We start from the raw sequence: 19,947 nt of genomic DNA, 5'->3' as shown, positions 1-19,947 counted from the left end.
TGGGTCAAAATCGAGCGAATAAAGAAAGGTTTTGACAGCAGTTAGTGCGCTTTCAGGTCAAAACGGGGTGAGATGGTGGAATAAAGAAATTCGCTAGTAGTAGCTATCAGACAATCAAATGCATTTCACTTTACCGGTAGTTGAATTCAACGTGAAACTCACATGAAATGCACACTGTAAAAAATCGACACGTTACTGCCAAGTGTATTCCACTTACTCCTGTGTTAATAGACAAAGCATTTCATATCTACGTGGAATACACTTGTTTTTCAGTTCACAGCACAAAATCAAGGGTCTTACACTTCGGTTTGGCATATCATGCATACGAAAATTAATCATTTTAAACTCAGTTTTCAATGCTTACATGCGTCAAATGCCACACGTGAAAATACCGTGGCTTCCATTAAAAATCGATATGGGTCGACATAATAGAATGATTAGGTTCGTTTATTGACAATCTTGTGTAAAGAGCATTAGGGATTAGCGTGCGATTTATTTTCAGTGCATATGTCTACTGAATAAAATTCACAGCAGAGCTGCGAGATTTTATTTTGAAAACTCTGTATGCACTTGTAAAAAAATCTGTATTTTATTCGTGTGCCTACAAGTGCTTGGGGCTTAATAAATGTTGTGTAAACAAAAAAAAAGTGCTTGGGGCTTAGGGCTTTTTCCTATGTGCTCTGAAATCAGGTATTTTTCCCGCTCAGCCAAATGTCGGATGTCCGGAAGAAATCAAAGAAAAGCAAGTTCCTGCATAGTTAAATGCCGGACGCCCAACAGAAGTCATCTACGTTTAGAAGACACAAATTACCCATCTTAATACTTAATGAAGTCAAGTTGCTTCAAAATATAGCGGCCCATTTTGAAATGTTTAAATCTAATGGGTATTCTGTACACAAAAGACAAAGCAGCGAATAGACATGCAACTACGGCAATCATTCTCTGATAATCATGTATAAATAATGCTGATAACCATCTGAAGCTTTGTGTAACTATTGTGAACCGCACCAGTGTTAGTAGAAATAGTTCGTAGTGATTAGTTCTATCCAGGGTTGCCAATGTTCCAGTTTTAACTGGATTCCTCCAGTTTTTTTCAAGTGATCCAGTCAAACAGTTTATTCCCAAAATCTTCCAGTTTTTTCAGATATTTGCCAGTTTTATCCAGTTTATTATTCACTCAAGCTCCGATTGGTTTCCGGAAAAATTTTAAAACGGAAATTTTGTAGATTGATAAATTATTATGACAATTCTTAACACAGGGTGGCGAAAAAATTTCAAAATAAAATTTCCTGATTTTCTCTGAAATTTAACATCAATTTCCCTGATATTTTTCAGCATTCGGCACAAAAAAGTACAACGCAAATCCGAAATCACAGTGAATAAAGTATTCAATCGGATATGAAACCCAACAGTAGATGTCCCGAATTAACCTTTTGCGCTGAAAAAAATCAGTTTTTGCACTTAAGAGCCGCTTAAAAAAATCGTTTCTTGGTTTGAAAAATTTTCCCTGAATATTTGTCAGTTCCCTGATCGAAAAATGAATTCCCTGCCATTCCTTGATTTTTCAGGTTTTTCCAGGTTTTCGACACCCTGTAACAGCATTTTCAGTATACCATCTTCTCGCACGAAACACGGTGAAATAAAAGACGGCATGACATGGTTGAAATAAAACCAAACAAATAGATTTTACCAGACCATAAAAAATATCTTCTATTTATTTTCTGTTGCGTAGCTGTTAAAAAATGTAAGAGGACTTAAATACCAAAAGATAGCGAAGTCAGAAATAATTGAAATTTAAACTTCACTGATGTAACGGAAGGAAATATTGCGTTAATACTTTTGTTAAATATAAAAGTAAATGGAAAAGCTATATATCTTAATTTTGAGATAGATTGATTGTGTAATTTTAAATTTTGCTGCTGTTAGAGGAAATTTTTCAGTCCATAATTTTAACAAAATGTAAGCCCAAAACAAAACAGTTCTGATTAAAATGATTAATTTTTTGCCAAGAGTTATCGCTTTAGTTGCTGTACCCAAAACTGACACTGGATTCCATCCTCGTAACAGAAAAGCTCTTTCACAATCTTTTTTTGCTGTTTCCTAAATTTAGTTGGGATCCAGTTTTTTCTTCAGCCTTTCTCCAGTTAAATCGAAAATTTTATTGGCAACTCTGGTTCTATCACATACCTTTGAGTAGTATCAGTGTACTTGTCGCCAATAGCATCCACTAATAGAGACATTACTAGCCGGCCCGCATAGCATTCAGCGCTGAACAGTGAGAAGCAACTAACGCAATGAGTTCCTCTTGGACCCGTCCGGCAGACGTTTCGCATCCTCGCGTGTGGCTTTCCTTCGAAGCACGTGACCAAAACGGGCAACAATTAGTGCGGTACCGGGTTCAGGATCTGCCGGTCGATCGTGTCGACGATGCGATCGAGCACATGAAGACGTACTTTCTTCGTCACGAACCGATGTGCAGCAGTGTTGGGTTGTACAAAGATCCGGTAGCGCTGGAGGAGTTTACCCGTATGTGGCAAAACATCGCCAAGCAGCGAGTCGCGATCGTTTGCTTCCGAGAGGGGTCCAATGAAATCGTCGGTTTGAACATGCTGACTGTGGTTTCTCGTTCGGAAGCCTCCAAGCTGTTGAAGGTGATTTCTGTGGGATTTTTTTATTCCGCGCATTTTAGTCTCTAAAATATTAACAGTTTGAGAGCGCCGGTATGCAGACGATGTACGACTCGTACGTGGGGCTGCTGCAGCAAGCCGACTTGTTCGAGCGATACGGCGTAGAACACTATCTGTCCGCGTGGGGACTCTCGGTAGCACCCCATTACCGGGGCCGAGGAATAGCAACGGAACTGCTGCGCGCGCGGATTCCACTCTGTCGAGCCATGGGCCTGCGGTTGACGGTTACGCTGTTTTCTAATCCCGGCTCTCAGATTCCGGCCGCCAGGGTTGGATTCTACGATGAGATTGTCGTCACCTACAAGCAGTTGGCCGAGCAGGGATACGTTTTTCCGGGGGTAAACTACGAGCTTAACAAGCTGATGTCTATGAAGGTGGAGTAGCGAACCGGTCGCTGGCATGTCCCCCTGTAATAGTGAATGAAATAAAAATTAAATTTAAATGCTCCAAGGTTGCTTGTTAAAGCTATTTTTGTTTGCCAACTGTTTTTTTTTTTGTGAAAAGATTTTTCCTTTTAAAACACCATTCTGTTTCGTGTTTTAAAATATATCGCATGCTAGATAAACTTGCATGCAATGAAAGCTGCATTGCAATATGACTTGAATACAATGCTCGAACTTTTCGAGCAGTTTTCGTTCGCCTGCATGCCGGGTTTCGAGTGAGAATAAAAAACTATTTGATAGCTATTTGTTCATCCAGTTTTAACGCTTCTTTTCAAGGACATCTTGTGCACGCGGACAAGCACAGATATTCATAGAAATCAACTACCTAACTATCGTTAGCGTTTTTTTTTTGTTTAACCAAAACAACCATATTTTAGGTGAAGAAGTAAAGCTTAAACTTAACGAAAGAAACCTCTATCCATTGAAAAACTGTACTTTAATTGAACAAGCCTAGTAGTAAAATCTCCAATGCTCCCAATTTTCACTATTTGTTTAACAGTTTGCTCAAGCCCTGTAGAAAATTTAAACTTGCAGATTTCACCACTTTCCAGGGAATTCTCCTGTATTCCAGAAGTGGTCTACCGACGCTTCTCGAGTGATTTGCTGAGACATTATATTCGAGAAAACTTAACCTCCATTTGACATTTTTAAATATAGCAACATTGGAACGGGCCCGGTTCTCCATCGCCAGCAGTCACGCGTGCCGAGGGGTGCAATACGCGAACACAAACGCAACGAACAACATTAGTCTACATGCACGCAAACGAATTAGGCACACAGAGAACTGTTTTTGTTTTTTTCCTACACGACTGACATAAATATTTGTGGATGAAATCTGTTTCTTTCTCTACACATCGCACCCCGGGCTGGCCGTATCCCGTCCAACTCTGGTCACAGTGGCGCACCGTTCCAACCGTCACGATTCACTTTTATTTTGCTGTATTTTTGTTCGACTTTTGCTTTTCTTTGCAATTGTGTTTTTTTTTTACAATCATATATTTCACTTAACTGCCTAATACTCTAACTGCACAGCAATTTTTCTTCTAACTCGAAGAACCATTCGTTCGTCCTTCACACAAACATACTTTTAGACCCCAAACATACACATTAACATACGCACAGCTGGACATTTCATTCACTTCGCATGGGCAGCAATTAACACAAACAGCAAACTAAGCTCTAGAAATAGTACTCTGATTTTTTTGGCTACTACTGTGTGGAGTGTTGCCACACCTCACGCAGCAGAACACCGATTTCAATCCGATTTTCTTACTTTGTTTTTTTATAATTATGATTATGCATTCACTAATCTTCTTTTTTGTGTGTTTGTTTCATTTTTTTTTTTTTGCGGAAACAATAAAAACATTTACATTAATTTGTTTCTGATACTGCTTAATGACGCGATTGCTTTTGAGGGGTGCCTTAATTTCGCTACGAATTCGCGAACCCGAAGGGACCTACGCTCTCTAAACCTAGCTCTCTCCCTGTTCTGCTTGTTCTTCGCATGCAACACTAATGTTCATAGTTCATAATCTTCATACAGTATGTGAAAATATCTTCTAATTAAAATAAAACGTTGAAATGAAAAACTTATCACAAAGCTTCACAAGTATTTGTTTTTACCTAAGAAAAAAAATAGAATAAAATTTGTTTTTTTGCCTTTCTCCTTCAACACGGCGAAAGTCACTTGATTACTGATCTCAGCCGCTGCTAATCTCACCTTCACTGTTTAGCTTTTTCTTTTTTTTTAAGTAGAATTAAGTTTCGCCGGGAACGGATCTTCGATTGCTTGTCCGTGTATTGACTACTACACTGCCGCTCCAAGCATAACTGTCCCATATTCTGTGCAAACCTTATGGACGCTGGGACAGTTATGCTTGGAGCGGCAGTACAAGGGGAGTACGCTTCAGGCTTTTTCCACATTTTTTGTGCTTTTTGTTTTGCTTTTTTGACAAGTGGGGGGAAATCTGTTGTTCGATTGCTATTTACAACGCCTGCTTGGTTGATGCTGGCACTGACTAACACTGACCGACGCGGACAGCCTGAACTGGCAATCATCAGGTCGATTACAGTACGATCGTCTCTGTTTTGAATTGGGTTTCACAGGAGAAGCTTTGACGAAGCAAGGCGATACCAATAACGATAACGTTCGTTAGCAGTATGATTGGAAGCACGACCGGGGAGAAATTAAAGTCCGCGAAGAAGTTGATGTGGTTGTTGTTGATGCGATTGTTTGAGCAAGCCTACTTTACCGTGTAGAATACGGTGTCCCTCCGCTTACTCGTCATCCTTTTTGTCCGGCTTGAGGTCAACCATTTCGTGCACCTGCTTGGCAGAGTATCTGTTGGAATGGGAAAGTGTTAGATTTTGTATACAAGCTAGCCCAAAGGATCGCTTACCCGAGCAAAGTCTGAAGATCACATACGAAACGGTACACATAGCGTTTACCGGCGGTTTTGTGAATGATGTTTTTGTCGTAGTAGTACCGAAGGCCTCGACTAAGCTTTTCGTAGTTCATTTTTGGTTTGTTTTTACGGACTCCCCACCGTCGTGCCACCTGTTGGTGTGGAGAGTTAGCTTAGTTGCTGCATAAAAAAATGGTTTGCGTACTGTAACTTACCTCATCCGGATCGGTTAGCTTGAACTCCCACTCGTCCCCAGTCCAGGAGATGAAATTCTGGCAGGTTTTATCGGTTAACAGTTCCAGCAGGAACTGCCACAATTGAATCGGGCCGGAACCGGTGAAACAAGGTGTTCCACCCTGCGTTCCGTAGCTGCCGAGCATTGTCTTGTCGAAGCCAATCGTCGTTCCCATGTAGGCGGGATGCTGGAAGTCCAACAGCGATGGATGGGCACCCGGATGGCCCGGGTGCTGTCCAGGGTGGTGCAGCTGACTCCACGGGTCCATATGACCCCCTAGTCCGGTTCCATCGTTGGTGCCCGCCGATCCCTGCGGCGACGTCGTATTGCTGGGTACGGTTTGGAACGGGGGCGTGTCGTACGGCGAAGAGTACTCATGGTAACCATCGTGATGTGGATGCTGGTGCTGATGGTGATGATGATGATGGCCACTTTGCGAACCGGCGCCCGCGCCCGTTCCAGCTCCTCCTCCACCGGCACCACCACCGCCACCGCCTCCACCACCACCTCCGGCGTGGTGATGGGGCTGATGATACCGGCCACCCCGGCTTGTGTAGGGTCCAGTTTTGTAGTGCGGCGCCATGTACTTCTGTTCCATCTGGATGGCGGAGTAGAATTCCGGGCTGTTTTCCAGGTAACCGTGCGACGGTGTTTGCGTGCCTGGCTGGGGCAACGAGTGGTACTGATCCTGATCGTCGTATGGCCCTGGAACGACGCCGAAGTTCTGCGGAAGAAAAGACACGTGATTTTGTTTTATTTTTATTGTTGAACTTGAGACCGTTTTCGATTTTGTTCTGTTACGCATTACATAGATCTATTATAAAAATTTCGTTCTTCTTTTTTTCATGTTCACTTATCATTTACTCATTTAATATTCTCCTTTAGTCCTTGTTTACTATTCTTTAAGTTTTAAATTAATATTCAAACTTTTTTCTTGAAAGCTCCGTAGCCGCAAGATTACAGAGTCCGCCTTGGTAAGTGGGTAGTCGTGGGTTTGAATCTTTAATGGAGTAGAATCAGGCCATTTGGTTGTCAACGGACTCCTCACCACGTACCCTTTCTTCATTCTGAATTCTACAGTACCCCCCTGTTGACTCTCCTTCTAACAAAAATAAGTCCCCATTATATAATAGAACTGGTCTCAATAACGTATGAAAATTCTCTTCGAGGAGATGTAATTAGATGGTATTGTAAGGATGGACAGAGGCTAGGTATAGTAGAGCAGTAAGTTTGAAACGAAAAGGTTTAACTTTACACACAAGCACGGATATGAATGATAAGTGTATCACTTACTGCAATAGTGACACTGCCAATAATATGAAGTGCGGAGTACAGAAAACACCTGGGCATACTTAACAATAGATTTAATCTCTGGTCGCAGTGATAAGTCCACACAGAAAAAAAACTTCTTTCTCTTTGAGCTCTCTCACGCTTTAATTTTCCTCTTCGTATTCTCAATTGTTCGTCTGCTCTCACTCATTACAGAAAAGCAAAAATTCTTCAGCTCTTGGTTTACTCTTCTATCAAGTTTTCTTACTTTAATTTAATAATTATTTTAGACTTCTCCGGAGTCCAAAAATCAGCTCAAAACGATAATTATCCTAAATAGTTTTTTTTATGCTTTCTAATGTTCATGTGTCAACCACGGCCGTACAATACCGAAAAAGTATTCTTTTGTTTGCCATTCTAATCTCTACGTAACCACGCCTGTTTGAAAAGTTTTTTTTATGCAAAGAGTAGCATGCCGGAATTTCGTCTTCATCTTCATCCCGGATACGAACTTCTAGGCTTAAAAGAATCTTAACCTTTCAGACTTCAAGAACTAAAAGTAAGGTTAAGAGTCTACGATACGATACTGAAAGTCACTATTGAGAATTTCTATATAAAATGAATGATTGAGAATTTCTAGACATGATAGCAATATTTTTAGAGCCAAAACAGTTTGTTTGATCGGTTTAGTGTCTTCGGCAAAGTTATAAATAATAATTTTGTTCTTCAAAAAAATTGAACACTGAAAAATAAAATTTGAAAAATAAAAACATTTCTTTTAGCTCAATTTACTATCAATGTTTGACTGATAATGTGTACTTTCCAAAGTAAAAAATGAAGATGTAAAAAAATAAATATTGTTCTAGCTTTATTTTTTATTCTTGTGAAAAGTTACTAACTTTTGACCAGACAACCATAAATGATTTTTTTTGTAGTTTTTTTTTCAAAAATTATTAATTTTTGGGAAATTTATATTTTCTTGTTGATTCTTGTCTTTGAGGAACAACTTACAGCGTACATTTTTTAGAGAGACAAAATTGTTATCTTCAACTTTGCCGAACGGCACATCGATCAATAAAACCATTCTGGTTCTAGAAATATTTGGAATCATCAATACCATTTTTACCTAAAGCTTTTTCAGAAATTGGTCATGATGAAAAAAAACTCATAATACTAAATGACACCTTTCAGCCCAGTGAAACACCAGTGCAAAGTTTCAGCCAGATAAAAAATGATCAGGTAGAATGGTTGCCCATATTTTTATGGATTACCGTGTTTAATGATGAAAAATATACGAAAGCAAACACGTGAGTTTTACCTGCTATGTGCGATTTTACCCAATCATACTTAGGTTCTTAAATTTTCAAGCAGCAACGTACGTGGAGATGATTAAAAAAAATAATATAAACCGGCTCAAGTCATCCCTTCCAGATGGCTTACGACTCATGAGTGGGGGGAGATGTACCGGCCTGCTTTCCAGAATTAGAAAAAAAAAACATTTTACTTTCTATTCCAACAAACATTTCCATTGCATAATCTAAAATAGTAGCTGTGTTCAATTCTTCATCATCAGTGTTTTTAACGCACCTAGTATTTCAGTTCCCATGGGAAAAACAGTATGTTTTTCACATTCCTTCAGGATATTTGACACTCTATTTTCCATGGGAAAGAAACAGCGTTGGTCGCATGCACTGTGGTTGGACCACAAAGCGGAAAATTGAACCTCATTTCTACGCGAGTATTGCATTCATGCTAGCTTCATAAGGTTTTCGGAACAATTGTTTGTATGAATGACCCACATAATCTCAAAGTGTTAAAAGTTTTTTCATACATATTATTATCAGTAATTTCATTTTCTATGGCAAAAAAAAAACATTTTTTGTGTGTTAAGGGATAGAGGAATATAAAATGCAAAAAATGTGAAACTTTGCTGAATAAACAAAACTCCTACAATATCGCACGCAGAGCCTGGGGGCTAATAGCGGTCTCAATCAACTCGATTTTAGCTGAGAGAATTCGTTATCGATATTGTTTTTGGCACATTTTGCATGTGTAGGATAAGTACAACGATACACCGTGCCCCAGTGCTGAGTCGAGAAAATTTCCAGCTCGAAAAGATCCTCGACTCGATCGGGAATCGAACCCGATATCACAACCGTGTACGAGAGCTAGCCGACCGACATCGCTAACCACAGAGCCACGGGGACCACGAAAACGCCTACCACGTTATATAAATGTTACTTACAATTTAGTTTTTTCCATTTAACTTTTGTTATATGCATTTCACTAGAGAAGGTTGTTTTTTGGAATTGTTGAGACAAACAAAATACACGTTTTTGCCAAATACCACACCAAATACTGGAAATATTTTTTCATACAAAGTTATAGTGTACCCTTTCACCCTCCGATTGGTTTTCCCGATTCGTGACTGTGTTTATATTGATATCCACTCCGACCCCGTCTACTGTGTATGATTCCTGATTCACATGGCTTGCTGGATTAGTAAGGTAATATCTCAAAAAGTAATTATAACATCTCCACAAATTGAAAAATATGTTTCCAAATGATTTAAAACCACTGTAACCTTTCCTCATAAAGTCTCAAAAGTATCTCAAAACAGTGACACAAATGTCACGAAAATGTTTCAAAAATTTTTTAAAAGTATCATTAAAATGTTAAAAAAATTACTCAAAAACGCATATTTATTAATAATATATTTAAAAAAAATATTTTTAAAAATATAAAAAAATAAAGTAAAATATTTTTAAAATAACTCAAAAACATCTAAGAAATATCTTATACATGTCGTAAAAATGTCTCAATTTTTTTAAAACATGATTCAAATTTGTTCCAGATATGTTTGGAAAATATCTCAAAAATGATTGAACAAAATATGAAAATATTTTAAAAAAAATTCAAAAACAGAAATATTTTAATTACTATCTGAAAAATATACAAAAAAGTACCCCAACAATGTTTATAAGATTCTCCAGAATGATTCAAAATTATAATTTGAAAAGAATCCTAGATGACTTCAAAACAACTTAACACTTTCTCAAAAATCTAATGAATGTCTCGAAAACGTCGCAAAAATGTTTTCAAAAAGATTCAAAAATATCCTAGAAATTCTGAAATGCCCCAGAAATGTTCAACAAAAAATCTCAATTCTATTTAGAAAACTCCTCAAAAGTTTCAAAAATGGTTCGAAATTGTTTCAAGAATGTCTCGAATATGTTTTAAAAATGTCTCAAAAATGTTTCAAGAATGTCTCCATAACGTTTGAAGATGTATAAAAATGTAGTTTAAATATTTTAACAAATTTAAAATAATGTTTACTATGACTATAGAATAGATCACAATTATCTCAAAAATGCATGAGGCATTTGTCTGCAGGAAATATCCATTATGTTTTCAAAAAGTTTCAGAAATTTTCCAATGATACCTCGAAAGTGCTTCAAAAATGTCTCAAAAACATACTTAAAATATTACAACAAATCTAAAAAAATCCAGCATGACTCTGAAATAGCTTAAAACTGCCCAAAAACTTTTAACAATTATCTCATGAATATCTCAAAAACGTGGCAGAAAAGTTTAAAACATGTTTTCAATAAGGTTCCAAGAAATGTTTCAACAATGTGCCAGATATGTTTCAAGAACGTTTCAAATATGTTTGAAAAATATCTCTCAATGTGTTTTAAAAATGTTTCAGAAATGTTGAAGCAATATTTCAAATATTTTTAGAAGAAATCTTCAGTATGTTCCAGAACTGTTTTAAAAATGTCTCAAAAATGGTAAAAAAATTCTCAAAAATGTTTCGAAAATGTTCATCAATTAATAATATCTCAATAATGCTCCAGGAATATTTCAAAAATGTTTCAATAATATTTCAAAAATGTTTAAAAAAATTTCGAAAATGTTTGAAAAATGTTTTGAAAATGTATCAAAAACATACTTAACATACTTGCAACAAATTTAAAAAAAAATCCAACATAACTCTTAAATAACTAAAAACTGCCCGAAAACGTTTGAGAACAATCAAATAAATGTCTCGAAAACGTGGCAGAAAAGTCTCAAAAATGTGTTGAATAAGGTTCCAAAACGTGTTTCAAAAATTATCCAGCAATGTTTCAGAAATGTATAAACAATATTTCACATAGGTTTAGAAGAAATCTTGAGTATGTTCCAGAAATGTTTAGAAAATGTCTCAAAAATGTTGAAAAAAAAATCTCAAACATGTTTCGAAAATGTCTCAATAACGTTTAAAGATGTTTAAAAATGTAATTTAAATATTTCAACGAATTTTTAATCATATATAGAAAAATGACTCCAGAATACATCGAAACCATCTTAAAAATGTTTCAAAAACGTTGCATAAATGTCTCAAAAATACATCAATAATGTCTCAACAATGTTCCATTCTTATGTTTCAAAAGTGTTCCAGCAATGTTCCAGAAATGTTCAAAAATGTTTAGAAGATATCATAAATATGTTTCAACTATATTTCAATAATGTTCCGAAAATGTTACGAATTTCTTAATAACGTTTAAAAGATGCCTTAAAAACGTAATTATAATATTTCAACAAATTTAAAATAATGTTTCAAAGATGACAATATTCATTGGTTTGTGCCAACGTAAGAACCCCGATAACACTCACGGAACGCGACGACTCCAAAGTAATTCAAAACTGTTTCAAAAACATTTCAAAAATGTTCCAGCAAAATGTTCAAAGATACAGGTCGATTATCCGGAGTTTTGAAAAATATGTTAATATTTTGCCGACATAAAATATAAAAATTATGTAGCAACTGTATGCCGATGTTTGTCGAATGAAGAAAATTAAATCATGATGAGATGGATCAAACGTATCGTACTAACCCTCTAGTGCTCAAGATAATTTTTGGACGGACTTAAAAAAAACCTTAATCACTATGAATCTTTATAAACATCTTTAAATATTTATTGAAGCTTTTTAGAGGCTTGACTAAAGCTTATCTAGAGGCAGCACTAGGCACTAGAGGGTTAAATGAACTACGCAGCATATAGCGCAATACTGCGTCAAATTTGGCATTTCTAGATAGAATCGACCAAAAGACAATCAACAAAATCCGAAATTGGAGAACTGCGGATATCGATTCATTTTCTCCGTATAATCGAGCCCTGAATAATCTTGCTTCCGGATAATCGAGTCCGACCTGTACCATAAATATGTTTCAAGAATGTTTCAATAATGTTTCAAAAGTATCTCGAAAAAGTATTATAACTATCTCAAAAATGTTTCAAAAAATGTCTTGACAATGTTCCAAAGATGACTCCAGAATAAATCAAAACTATCTCGAAATAGTTGCGTAAATGTCTCCATAATGTTTCCATAATGTTTCTAAAATGTTTCAGAAATGTTCCAAAAATGTCTAAATATTTCGAAAATGTTTAGAAAATATCTCGAAAATGGTTCAAAAACAATCGAATAGGTTGTGACTGAAACACGACCGCAAGTAAACGAAGAATCAAGACAGCCTGTCAATGTATTTTTTTGCAATAGGTTAGGGTTCCAGAATAACTACACTAAAGTCGCTTTTTACGCGGCATTTTTTACGCGGATTCCGGAAATTATGCGGTTTCTTCACGCGGATTCCGGAATTTACGCGGTATTTTTTTGTGCGGATTTCGGTTTCTCTTCACTTGGATTGTCGAATTACGACAGGTTTTTTTAGGCGGATTCCGCAATTTACGCGGTTTTTTACGCGTTTTTTTTACGCGGCACGTATCCCCCGCGTAAAAAGCGACATTAGTGTATATTAGATGGTATTCGGCCATTTTTGGTGTTCTAGAAACCGGAGGTCACCATCGTAAATTACAAAATGATATCTCTGGTTGATTTTTCGGCCTCTATGCAATTATAAAAGGACCCATATAAAGTGGTATTTTATAACATTATACTGATTATCTTGAACTTCAATATTACGTCTGGAGTCGATCTCCGGACTATGGGGATCATTCAGATTCTAGAAATATCCATCTGTTTACCAGGAACCTGAAGTGGCAACCATGGATTTTCAAATTGCGTCTGGGGTTTATATCATTTGAAAATGGACAATTTTCATGACGCTCTCGACGGTTTTGGTATTTTAATTTGCACTTCTATCCTGGAATGTTGACGTATGACGTGATTCTACGTCCAACCAAAAAAAGACTTCAAGAACGTATAGGGTAGAAGGGAGCAATTGAAGGCACGATGGCAATACTTTTTCTTACCTCATTATGGACCAGGTTTGCAATTTATCGAACAGTACTTTGGATTTTTTTTACGAATAATTGAGATGAGAGAAACATATACCGTATTCTGTATACGGTAGCTGTTGAGCACAAACAATCATACTGGGCACCCCTCCTCTTTTATCCCGTAGGGAGGGGGTGTTTCGTACAAATGACTTTCTTTTTGTACAATTTATCAATATTCTGTAAGCATTTTTTCCACAATTGGGCCCAGGGCTTTTAAACGTTCAAAATTTAAGACTTTCAAGCTGTAATACTTTGGAATTTTGAATTCTTTGTGATTTAGAGCTCTAAACCAGTGGTTCCCAACCGGAAAGAGGGCCGCGAGGCTCATCTAGGGGGTCACGAAGTTCTTAGTAAAATTGACAGGTAATAAAATTTTCTTCCTAGATATCTCTGTGAAGTCAAATTTTCAATTGCTCTGCCTATTAGGATCAAGACGTGAAACAAATTGGACTTGCAGGATATGAGACTGAAAAGCGCAGCTTCGTAATTTAAAACTTGTATCTGAATTTTTGGGGGGGGGGGCCGCGAAGCTCTTTGTGGCTAGCAAAAGAGGCCGCGAAGCTAAAAAGGTTGGGAACCACTGCTCTAGATTCTTTGAAACTGTCAGAATTTTACCCTTTTATATTTTTAGATATACATTTTTTAGACTTCCAAAACATAAAGATTTTGAGGCTTAAAAAATCTAAATTCAAGTTTATTATTTTCGGACTTTTAAATTTATAGCATTTTAAGCTTTTAGACTCTTAGATTCTTAAATTAAAACCAAGTTCGGTGTTCTTTTAGGATCACATTTTCACAATTCTGTCTCAAACTCATTCGAGATATTTTGGTTCTAATTGTGACATTTACAACAAAGCAAATCACAACTTACCGGCAGATCGTCGATGTTGATAAAACTGTTCGGCTCATGTTCCTCCTTCATCTGCGGATGCTGCCCGCTGCCGGTGGCCCCTGTCGATCCGGTGTTCGCACTGTTGTTGCTGCCAGGATAGTTGTTGGCATTGGAGCTATTCGCACTATTGCTAGCATTCCGTACGGCCGCCGCCGCCATCGAGGACAGATAGGATGCCATACTGCTGTTATTATTATTGTTGTTGCTGTTGTTGTTGCTGCCGCCGCCGCTGGTGGGGTTGGTATTGTTAACGGACGACGAGGACGAATTGTTGTTACTGTTGTTGGCAGAACTGGTGGGATTGTTGTTGCTATTGTTGGAAGAGTTGCTACCGCCGCCCCCACCGCCACTACCACCGCCACCGGACTGCTGCTGACTGGACGATTGCTGAATCAGCGGCGGAGGTGAACTGTTGCTTCGATCGTGCAAAGATGTGTAACCTGTCGTGGAGAGAAAGAAAGAGAGTGTAAGTAAGACTATAAACATTCGACGGTAACTTCCTTCCGGACACGTGCTCCGCTGCAAGCGGCTGGTAAACATTTTTGATTTGTGTTTATTTGTGTGCTGCGTAGCAGCGGCAGGAAATGCATCGAAAAATATGACCACAAGCATGATCATCATCATCATCATCGTAGTAGAATGAAAAATTATTATGATTTCAATTAAAAACTTAAGGTTTGCACTCGTGGACTGCTGGAAGAAGTGGGAGGGGAAGTGAATGTATGCTATTTCCGTTTCCAATCGACACCTCGCCAGCCTTAGCTCATCCAAGCAGACGCACGCTCCCGCTCCCGCTCCCGCTCGTGTACGTGTTTTGTCGCGTGCGTTCGGTGTTGCATTTTCCCACTGCAGTCTCTGGGAGCGAGGGGGGACCAGATTATGCTGCCGACACGACGTACGCTGACGGTGGTAAGCTGACTGATTAGTGTTTATGTTTATGTACACTTGTTTTCTAGGTTTCCGCGGTTTTTAGGAAAGCCCCGGCTTGACGTGGTGCGTTTTGAGTGATGTGAGCCTGTTGCAGAGCGGACAGGAAGAACAATAACAACTCAATTTTATGAAATTATCTTTCGGTTTTTTTTTTTATTTTTTTGAGCGACGCGACTCACGCCAATCAAAGTAAGCGAGGTGGGATATGCTACAGTGACAACTGATACAGCTATCAAAGTGAAGCTGCTGTCAGGTTTAAATTTTATGCTGGAGAAAGGAAACCGAACAACTGACGGAACATGTTAAAAAGATTTACACGCAATCGACAACAGAACAACACTTGACAGACAAAAGCCCCACTTGAAGGTGCATTCATTCATAAAACGAGCGCTCTGTTTACACTGAACAACAGTCAAAGGCCTAGAATCAATATTGGACAGTTTTCGTGGTCTGTTGATCTTCCGCTGGTCGGTGCTTTGATTTTTCTACAGTTGTGTATACAAACAGCCGGACCGGATGTGCTCTGGAATCAGAGTGACTTTTTGTGAACTGGTCATTCTGCACATATCTTGTTGCCGCTAATTATACAATAAAAAAACAGCAAACAGAAACCGTCTTGCTTTTTGATCTTGTGTTTTATAGCGCCATGCCGTCTTTTATTGTGCGTCTCTTATTACTATGGCGTTTTTTTTTTTGTTTCGATCAAAGGAAGCTTCCGGAGGAGCGAGCAGTGTTCGATTGCGTTAATCAAGTGTGTGGGTGGGGGTCTGCTGGCTAGGGGGGAAAGATCGGAAAGATGAAGATTCATCTCGCCTGCTGCGAACGAAGCAAACGAACACGAAACGAAAGTGGGCGTGGTGAGTTTCTTTTCTTCTAATCTCTCAGAGCGTTCGCGAGTATATGTATAGTCATTTTCCCATAAACGCCGAACACGGCAGCGTCTGTCGCCCGAACGGCGTACACGGCGCAATTTGGAGAGGGAGCGAGGTGGCATTAGAAAGGGACGACGGCTTCGATCTCTTGCGCGCGCATGCTCACTTGACCCACCACGAGACGAGAGCTGGCTTCGTCGTTTGCTCGCTTGCACCACCAGGCGCGATTTGATGATTCGATTTTAGATTTCCGACCAATCACGCGCTCGCGAGATTATTAACTTTCGGCTATTGTGGGTTGCGCGCGAAACGGGTCTCGCTTTGTCTTTCTCGCACACTGCACGCGCACCCCACAGGAACGTTGGGCCGGGGCCGGAAGGAGGAAAACTCGATCGAGCGTCACCGTTCGGTTTTATTTTTTTTCGGGGGGCTCTCGTGATGAAGTTGGTCGTTTCGTCCTGTCGCGCAAACGTTATTATTATTAATGACGATCGGTTTGCAACTACCTGACTGTAGCTACAAAGTAATCATCCGTCATCATAATTAACGTTAATCTACGCGCTTTGACATACTCTAGTGCTGTGATGAGCTTAGCAGGCTAGAGGTAAAAACCTGTCTCGACTATAAATGCTTGCACGCACTTTTGCTGCCGCTCCAGTTTTCTGCGGTGAATTATAAACGCAGCGCGAAATTCACCATTCCGGGGGCATTTCTGTTGCCACTGAATGGGTGGATGATGATTAGCATAAGTGCAGTGTCCCCACCGGCCACCGGGGGGTCCACGATTTGAAGTGTGGAGGTAATGTTTATCGTGACTCATTAATGTGTCAGGAAAATGATACGATACGGAGTAACAGTAAACATTCGATGGCTGTAATTTTTCAACACTTCGTTTGTGAGAGATCCTGTTTTGAAGTTTAAGCTGATCGAATAGTTGGGCTGTTGATGATTGTATCGAATATGGAGAAAGAGTCAATCGAAACCAGCAATCACCCCTCGATGCTGCTTCAAAAACGATTTCTTTTGAGGGGAGAGTGGCGGTACACGAAGCAATGATTAATCGATGATTTCTGCGCTGCTGCGGCCTACGGATCACAATCAGGAACAACCGCGCGCGCACACGCATGATTAAAGCTCAGCTAAACACATAATTATTCGTAATTCACTCTCCCATGTAACGTGCGTGGAGACAGCTCTCTGACGACGATCAAGACTTATCAGCAAATCGAGCAGCAGGACTAAGCCGACCCGAGCTGGCAATTTTGCGCTAATTTTAATTTTAATATAATAATAACTGTTTATGCGCGAGATGTCGTCTACAGTCGCGCCAGGAAGAGCGATTCCTTTCCAGCGAAGCGCACTGCAGTTAAACCACCTCGGCTCAGAGTTGAGTAATCTGTAATTATCGATTTTATCGTCTTTCTACGTACGTGGAACGTAGCCAGGCCTAGCTGCTAGCCAGCGGTAATTAAATGAGGCACTCTCTTATTTATAGAGCCCCATACAGGGAGCCACCACTTAGCGGAGCTAAAGTGACATTTTAACTGTCCCATCGATATGGAGAGCGGCCGCGCACCGTTCAGGATGATTAACGACCGAACCGATCGAGGAAGTGACCAAAGTGGTTCAAATTCCTTTCCTACCCGCACGGATCATCGGTTGTGGAATGTAAATAAATTAAACGAACAAAAAAAACGCCTCACACGAAATTTCGCAACAGGTGTTCAACGCTGTTTCGGTTCCGATGGAAAAAGGACAACAGTCGAGGCCGGCCAGGAGGAGGCTCAATGAACTTGAACGAACGAACACATGAGAATCGAGAAACAGCGCGCTTCCTCGGAAGCATCTTCCATACCGGCAATATCCGAACTGCTCAGCGATGATAGTCCGCTTCGCGGTCCCACGGCACGGCAGTGGAAAACAAGCAAAGCAACTCCTATTTCCTTTCGCGAGTGCAAACGAGACTAGGAAAACAATTTATTTGCAGGGTTTTTTTTCTGCTCCAACCACAGCACAGCAACGCAGTGAAGAAACGTCGAAGGGTTGCTGTGATAATCAAGTTATCAAACGGACTACTAGATCACGGCGAAAAACCGTTCCTCCGAACGCACTGTCAAACCGACCCCCTGTCGTGGCAGCGGAGAGTGTGAAAAACCGGTGCCGTTTTTATTTCCGCTACGGGCGGCGTTCCCTTCCTCACGTGAGTGCGTTTCGTAGCGGACTCATTTCCGTTCTGGGGGGTTCGAGCGGTAGAAAGAAAACAGGGAACAACTGTTGCATTACACCGACCGATGTCAAGGATTTTTCGCCCTCGGCCGGAGATGAACCGGTAATTTGGCTTGGTGTTGGTGGGTAAATAAATTTAGCAATTTACCTCCGGTGAGGAAATTGTTCCCCGATGCCCCGAGCTTTCGAAAGGGAGGGGATGCGGGCAAAACCGAGGCCACTCTGATAATCGATAATCGACCGCGTCTTTTTCTATCGAGATGATAAAACGTCTTCACGATGCTTGTGTTTTAAAGTTTTAAAAGGGATCATTCCGAACCCATTAAATTTAAAAACCAAGCAGAGGAGGAGATTGATATATAAGTGCCGGATAAATGGTGTGTTGATGGATCGTTTAAGGAGATTTTATGAGTGAGAGAATAAAACAGAATGCAAGTGAACTTATCACAAGCAATTCAATCGTAGTGATATAAATTTTAGACCATAACTTAAAACGATAAAAGGGATTTTTCTCCGTTCAAATGGGCGGAAGTTATGGTTTCGCTCAAAATCTTATATCTACAACTTTTGCCGATTTTCACCATGTTAACGTAACTAAAAAGGATGAGAAGCAGTCTTCTTTTTGCGCCACAGACCAAAATTGTAAAGTGTGATAAATATCCTCCCACCAACTTCGATAGATCCAGACCCGCAAATAATTATTATAATTTGTAATTGTAAGTCAGGAAAATGACAAAAAAAGAACATCGTTTGTCTAATCTAAATCATGATTAAAGCCCAGTACCTGGACGAACGCACAGATTTGGCATAGATTCGCTAGGGTTTCTCACGTTGGAATCGTGGGACTCCTTGATAAGGAATGCTGAAAAAGAAATCATCAAGATAAACTTTTAACGATGACTGCCACCAGTAATCGTTAAAGAGAATCGTGTATTGAGAATCCATTGGATACGAAACCTCTTACTTTAAAGAAACTGCAGAATAGTAAACGATTAGATCAGGTTTTCTTCCACAAACCCAAGAATTTCCGTATGGTACAAAAAGCACAGTTGGTAATTTTTCCATTACAGTCAAGGAATACCTTTTTTTTGTAAGATTTGGACCACTGCGACCATTGTTTTGATCTTTTGTGGTATAACTAATAACTTAGTGCCAGTCGGTAATTAAAGCCACCCGTAAAGTGTAGAGCAACATGTCAAAAGGATCTATCTGCTTTGATCGATTTTTTGATCGATCGGTTTCTTTCAACCGCCACGGCTTATTAAACACGTTTCATGATATGTCCTTTACACCATTTGATAGCGGAGAATCTAATCTAGCTTTTCAAATAAAAACCACGTTGGGAATAGTTACATTAGCTGAACTATTGAACAAATGAAAAGTCAATCAAGAAAATCGATGAAAGTAGATAGACCCTTTCGACATGTTGCTCTACAATTGTAGCTTTCTTCTAACCGAGACGTCAAGTTTACCGAACATGTTTCTAGCATCTCTTGTACGTATCGTTGTTGTGAAATCGGCATTCCTACATACGAATTTATTCTAACCGGGACGTCAGCCATGACGGATAGGATACTCGTTGGTGTCAGTTGCTGAAATTTTCAATTCTGTTCCAAAGAGTTTCCGTTTGCATTCATAGCAGCTAAAGCATCACCGGCTTGATACTAAATGAAAGCCTAAAAATGTTAGTGAAACTAGTTTTACTTC

At 39.3% G+C, this 19,947-nt stretch overlaps 2 protein-coding genes across 5 annotated transcripts in view; one reads left to right on the top strand and one right to left on the bottom strand.

The window, feature by feature from the left end:
• Window positions 1–2,226: 2,226 nt before the first annotated feature.
• On the top strand, window positions 2,227–3,137 carry LOC129719062 (uncharacterized). The gene is made up of 2 exons (XM_055670421.1): window positions 2,227–2,651; window positions 2,708–3,137. The coding sequence occupies exons 1-2, from the start codon at window positions 2,295–2,297 to the stop codon at window positions 3,068–3,070; spliced, it is 720 nt and encodes a 239-aa protein (XP_055526396.1). The 5' UTR covers window positions 2,227–2,294; the 3' UTR covers window positions 3,071–3,137.
• A 630-nt stretch (window positions 3,138–3,767) lies between these two features.
• LOC129724154 (ETS-like protein pointed) overlaps window positions 3,768–19,947 on the bottom strand; it is a 254,542-nt gene continuing 238,362 nt past the window's right edge. For all 4 annotated transcript variants that reach the window (XM_055678815.1, XM_055678838.1, XM_055678828.1 and 1 more), the window contains 4 exons: window positions 14,192–14,652; window positions 5,751–6,494; window positions 5,530–5,687; window positions 3,768–5,471 (listed from right to left, as the gene is read on the bottom strand). In XM_055678815.1, the coding sequence (XP_055534790.1) occupies window positions 5,408–5,471; window positions 5,530–5,687; window positions 5,751–6,494; window positions 14,192–14,652 (1,427 nt within the window). In that variant the 3' untranslated portion in view covers window positions 3,768–5,407. The remainder of the gene's footprint in view (window positions 5,472–5,529; window positions 5,688–5,750; window positions 6,495–14,191; window positions 14,653–19,947) is intronic.

Source organism: Wyeomyia smithii, chromosome 1 (assembly GCF_029784165.1).
Source record: "Wyeomyia smithii strain HCP4-BCI-WySm-NY-G18 chromosome 1, ASM2978416v1, whole genome shotgun sequence".
Lineage (NCBI taxonomy): Eukaryota > Metazoa > Arthropoda > Insecta > Diptera > Culicidae > Wyeomyia > Wyeomyia smithii.
This window is presented reverse-complemented; position numbering and strand designations above follow the sequence as displayed.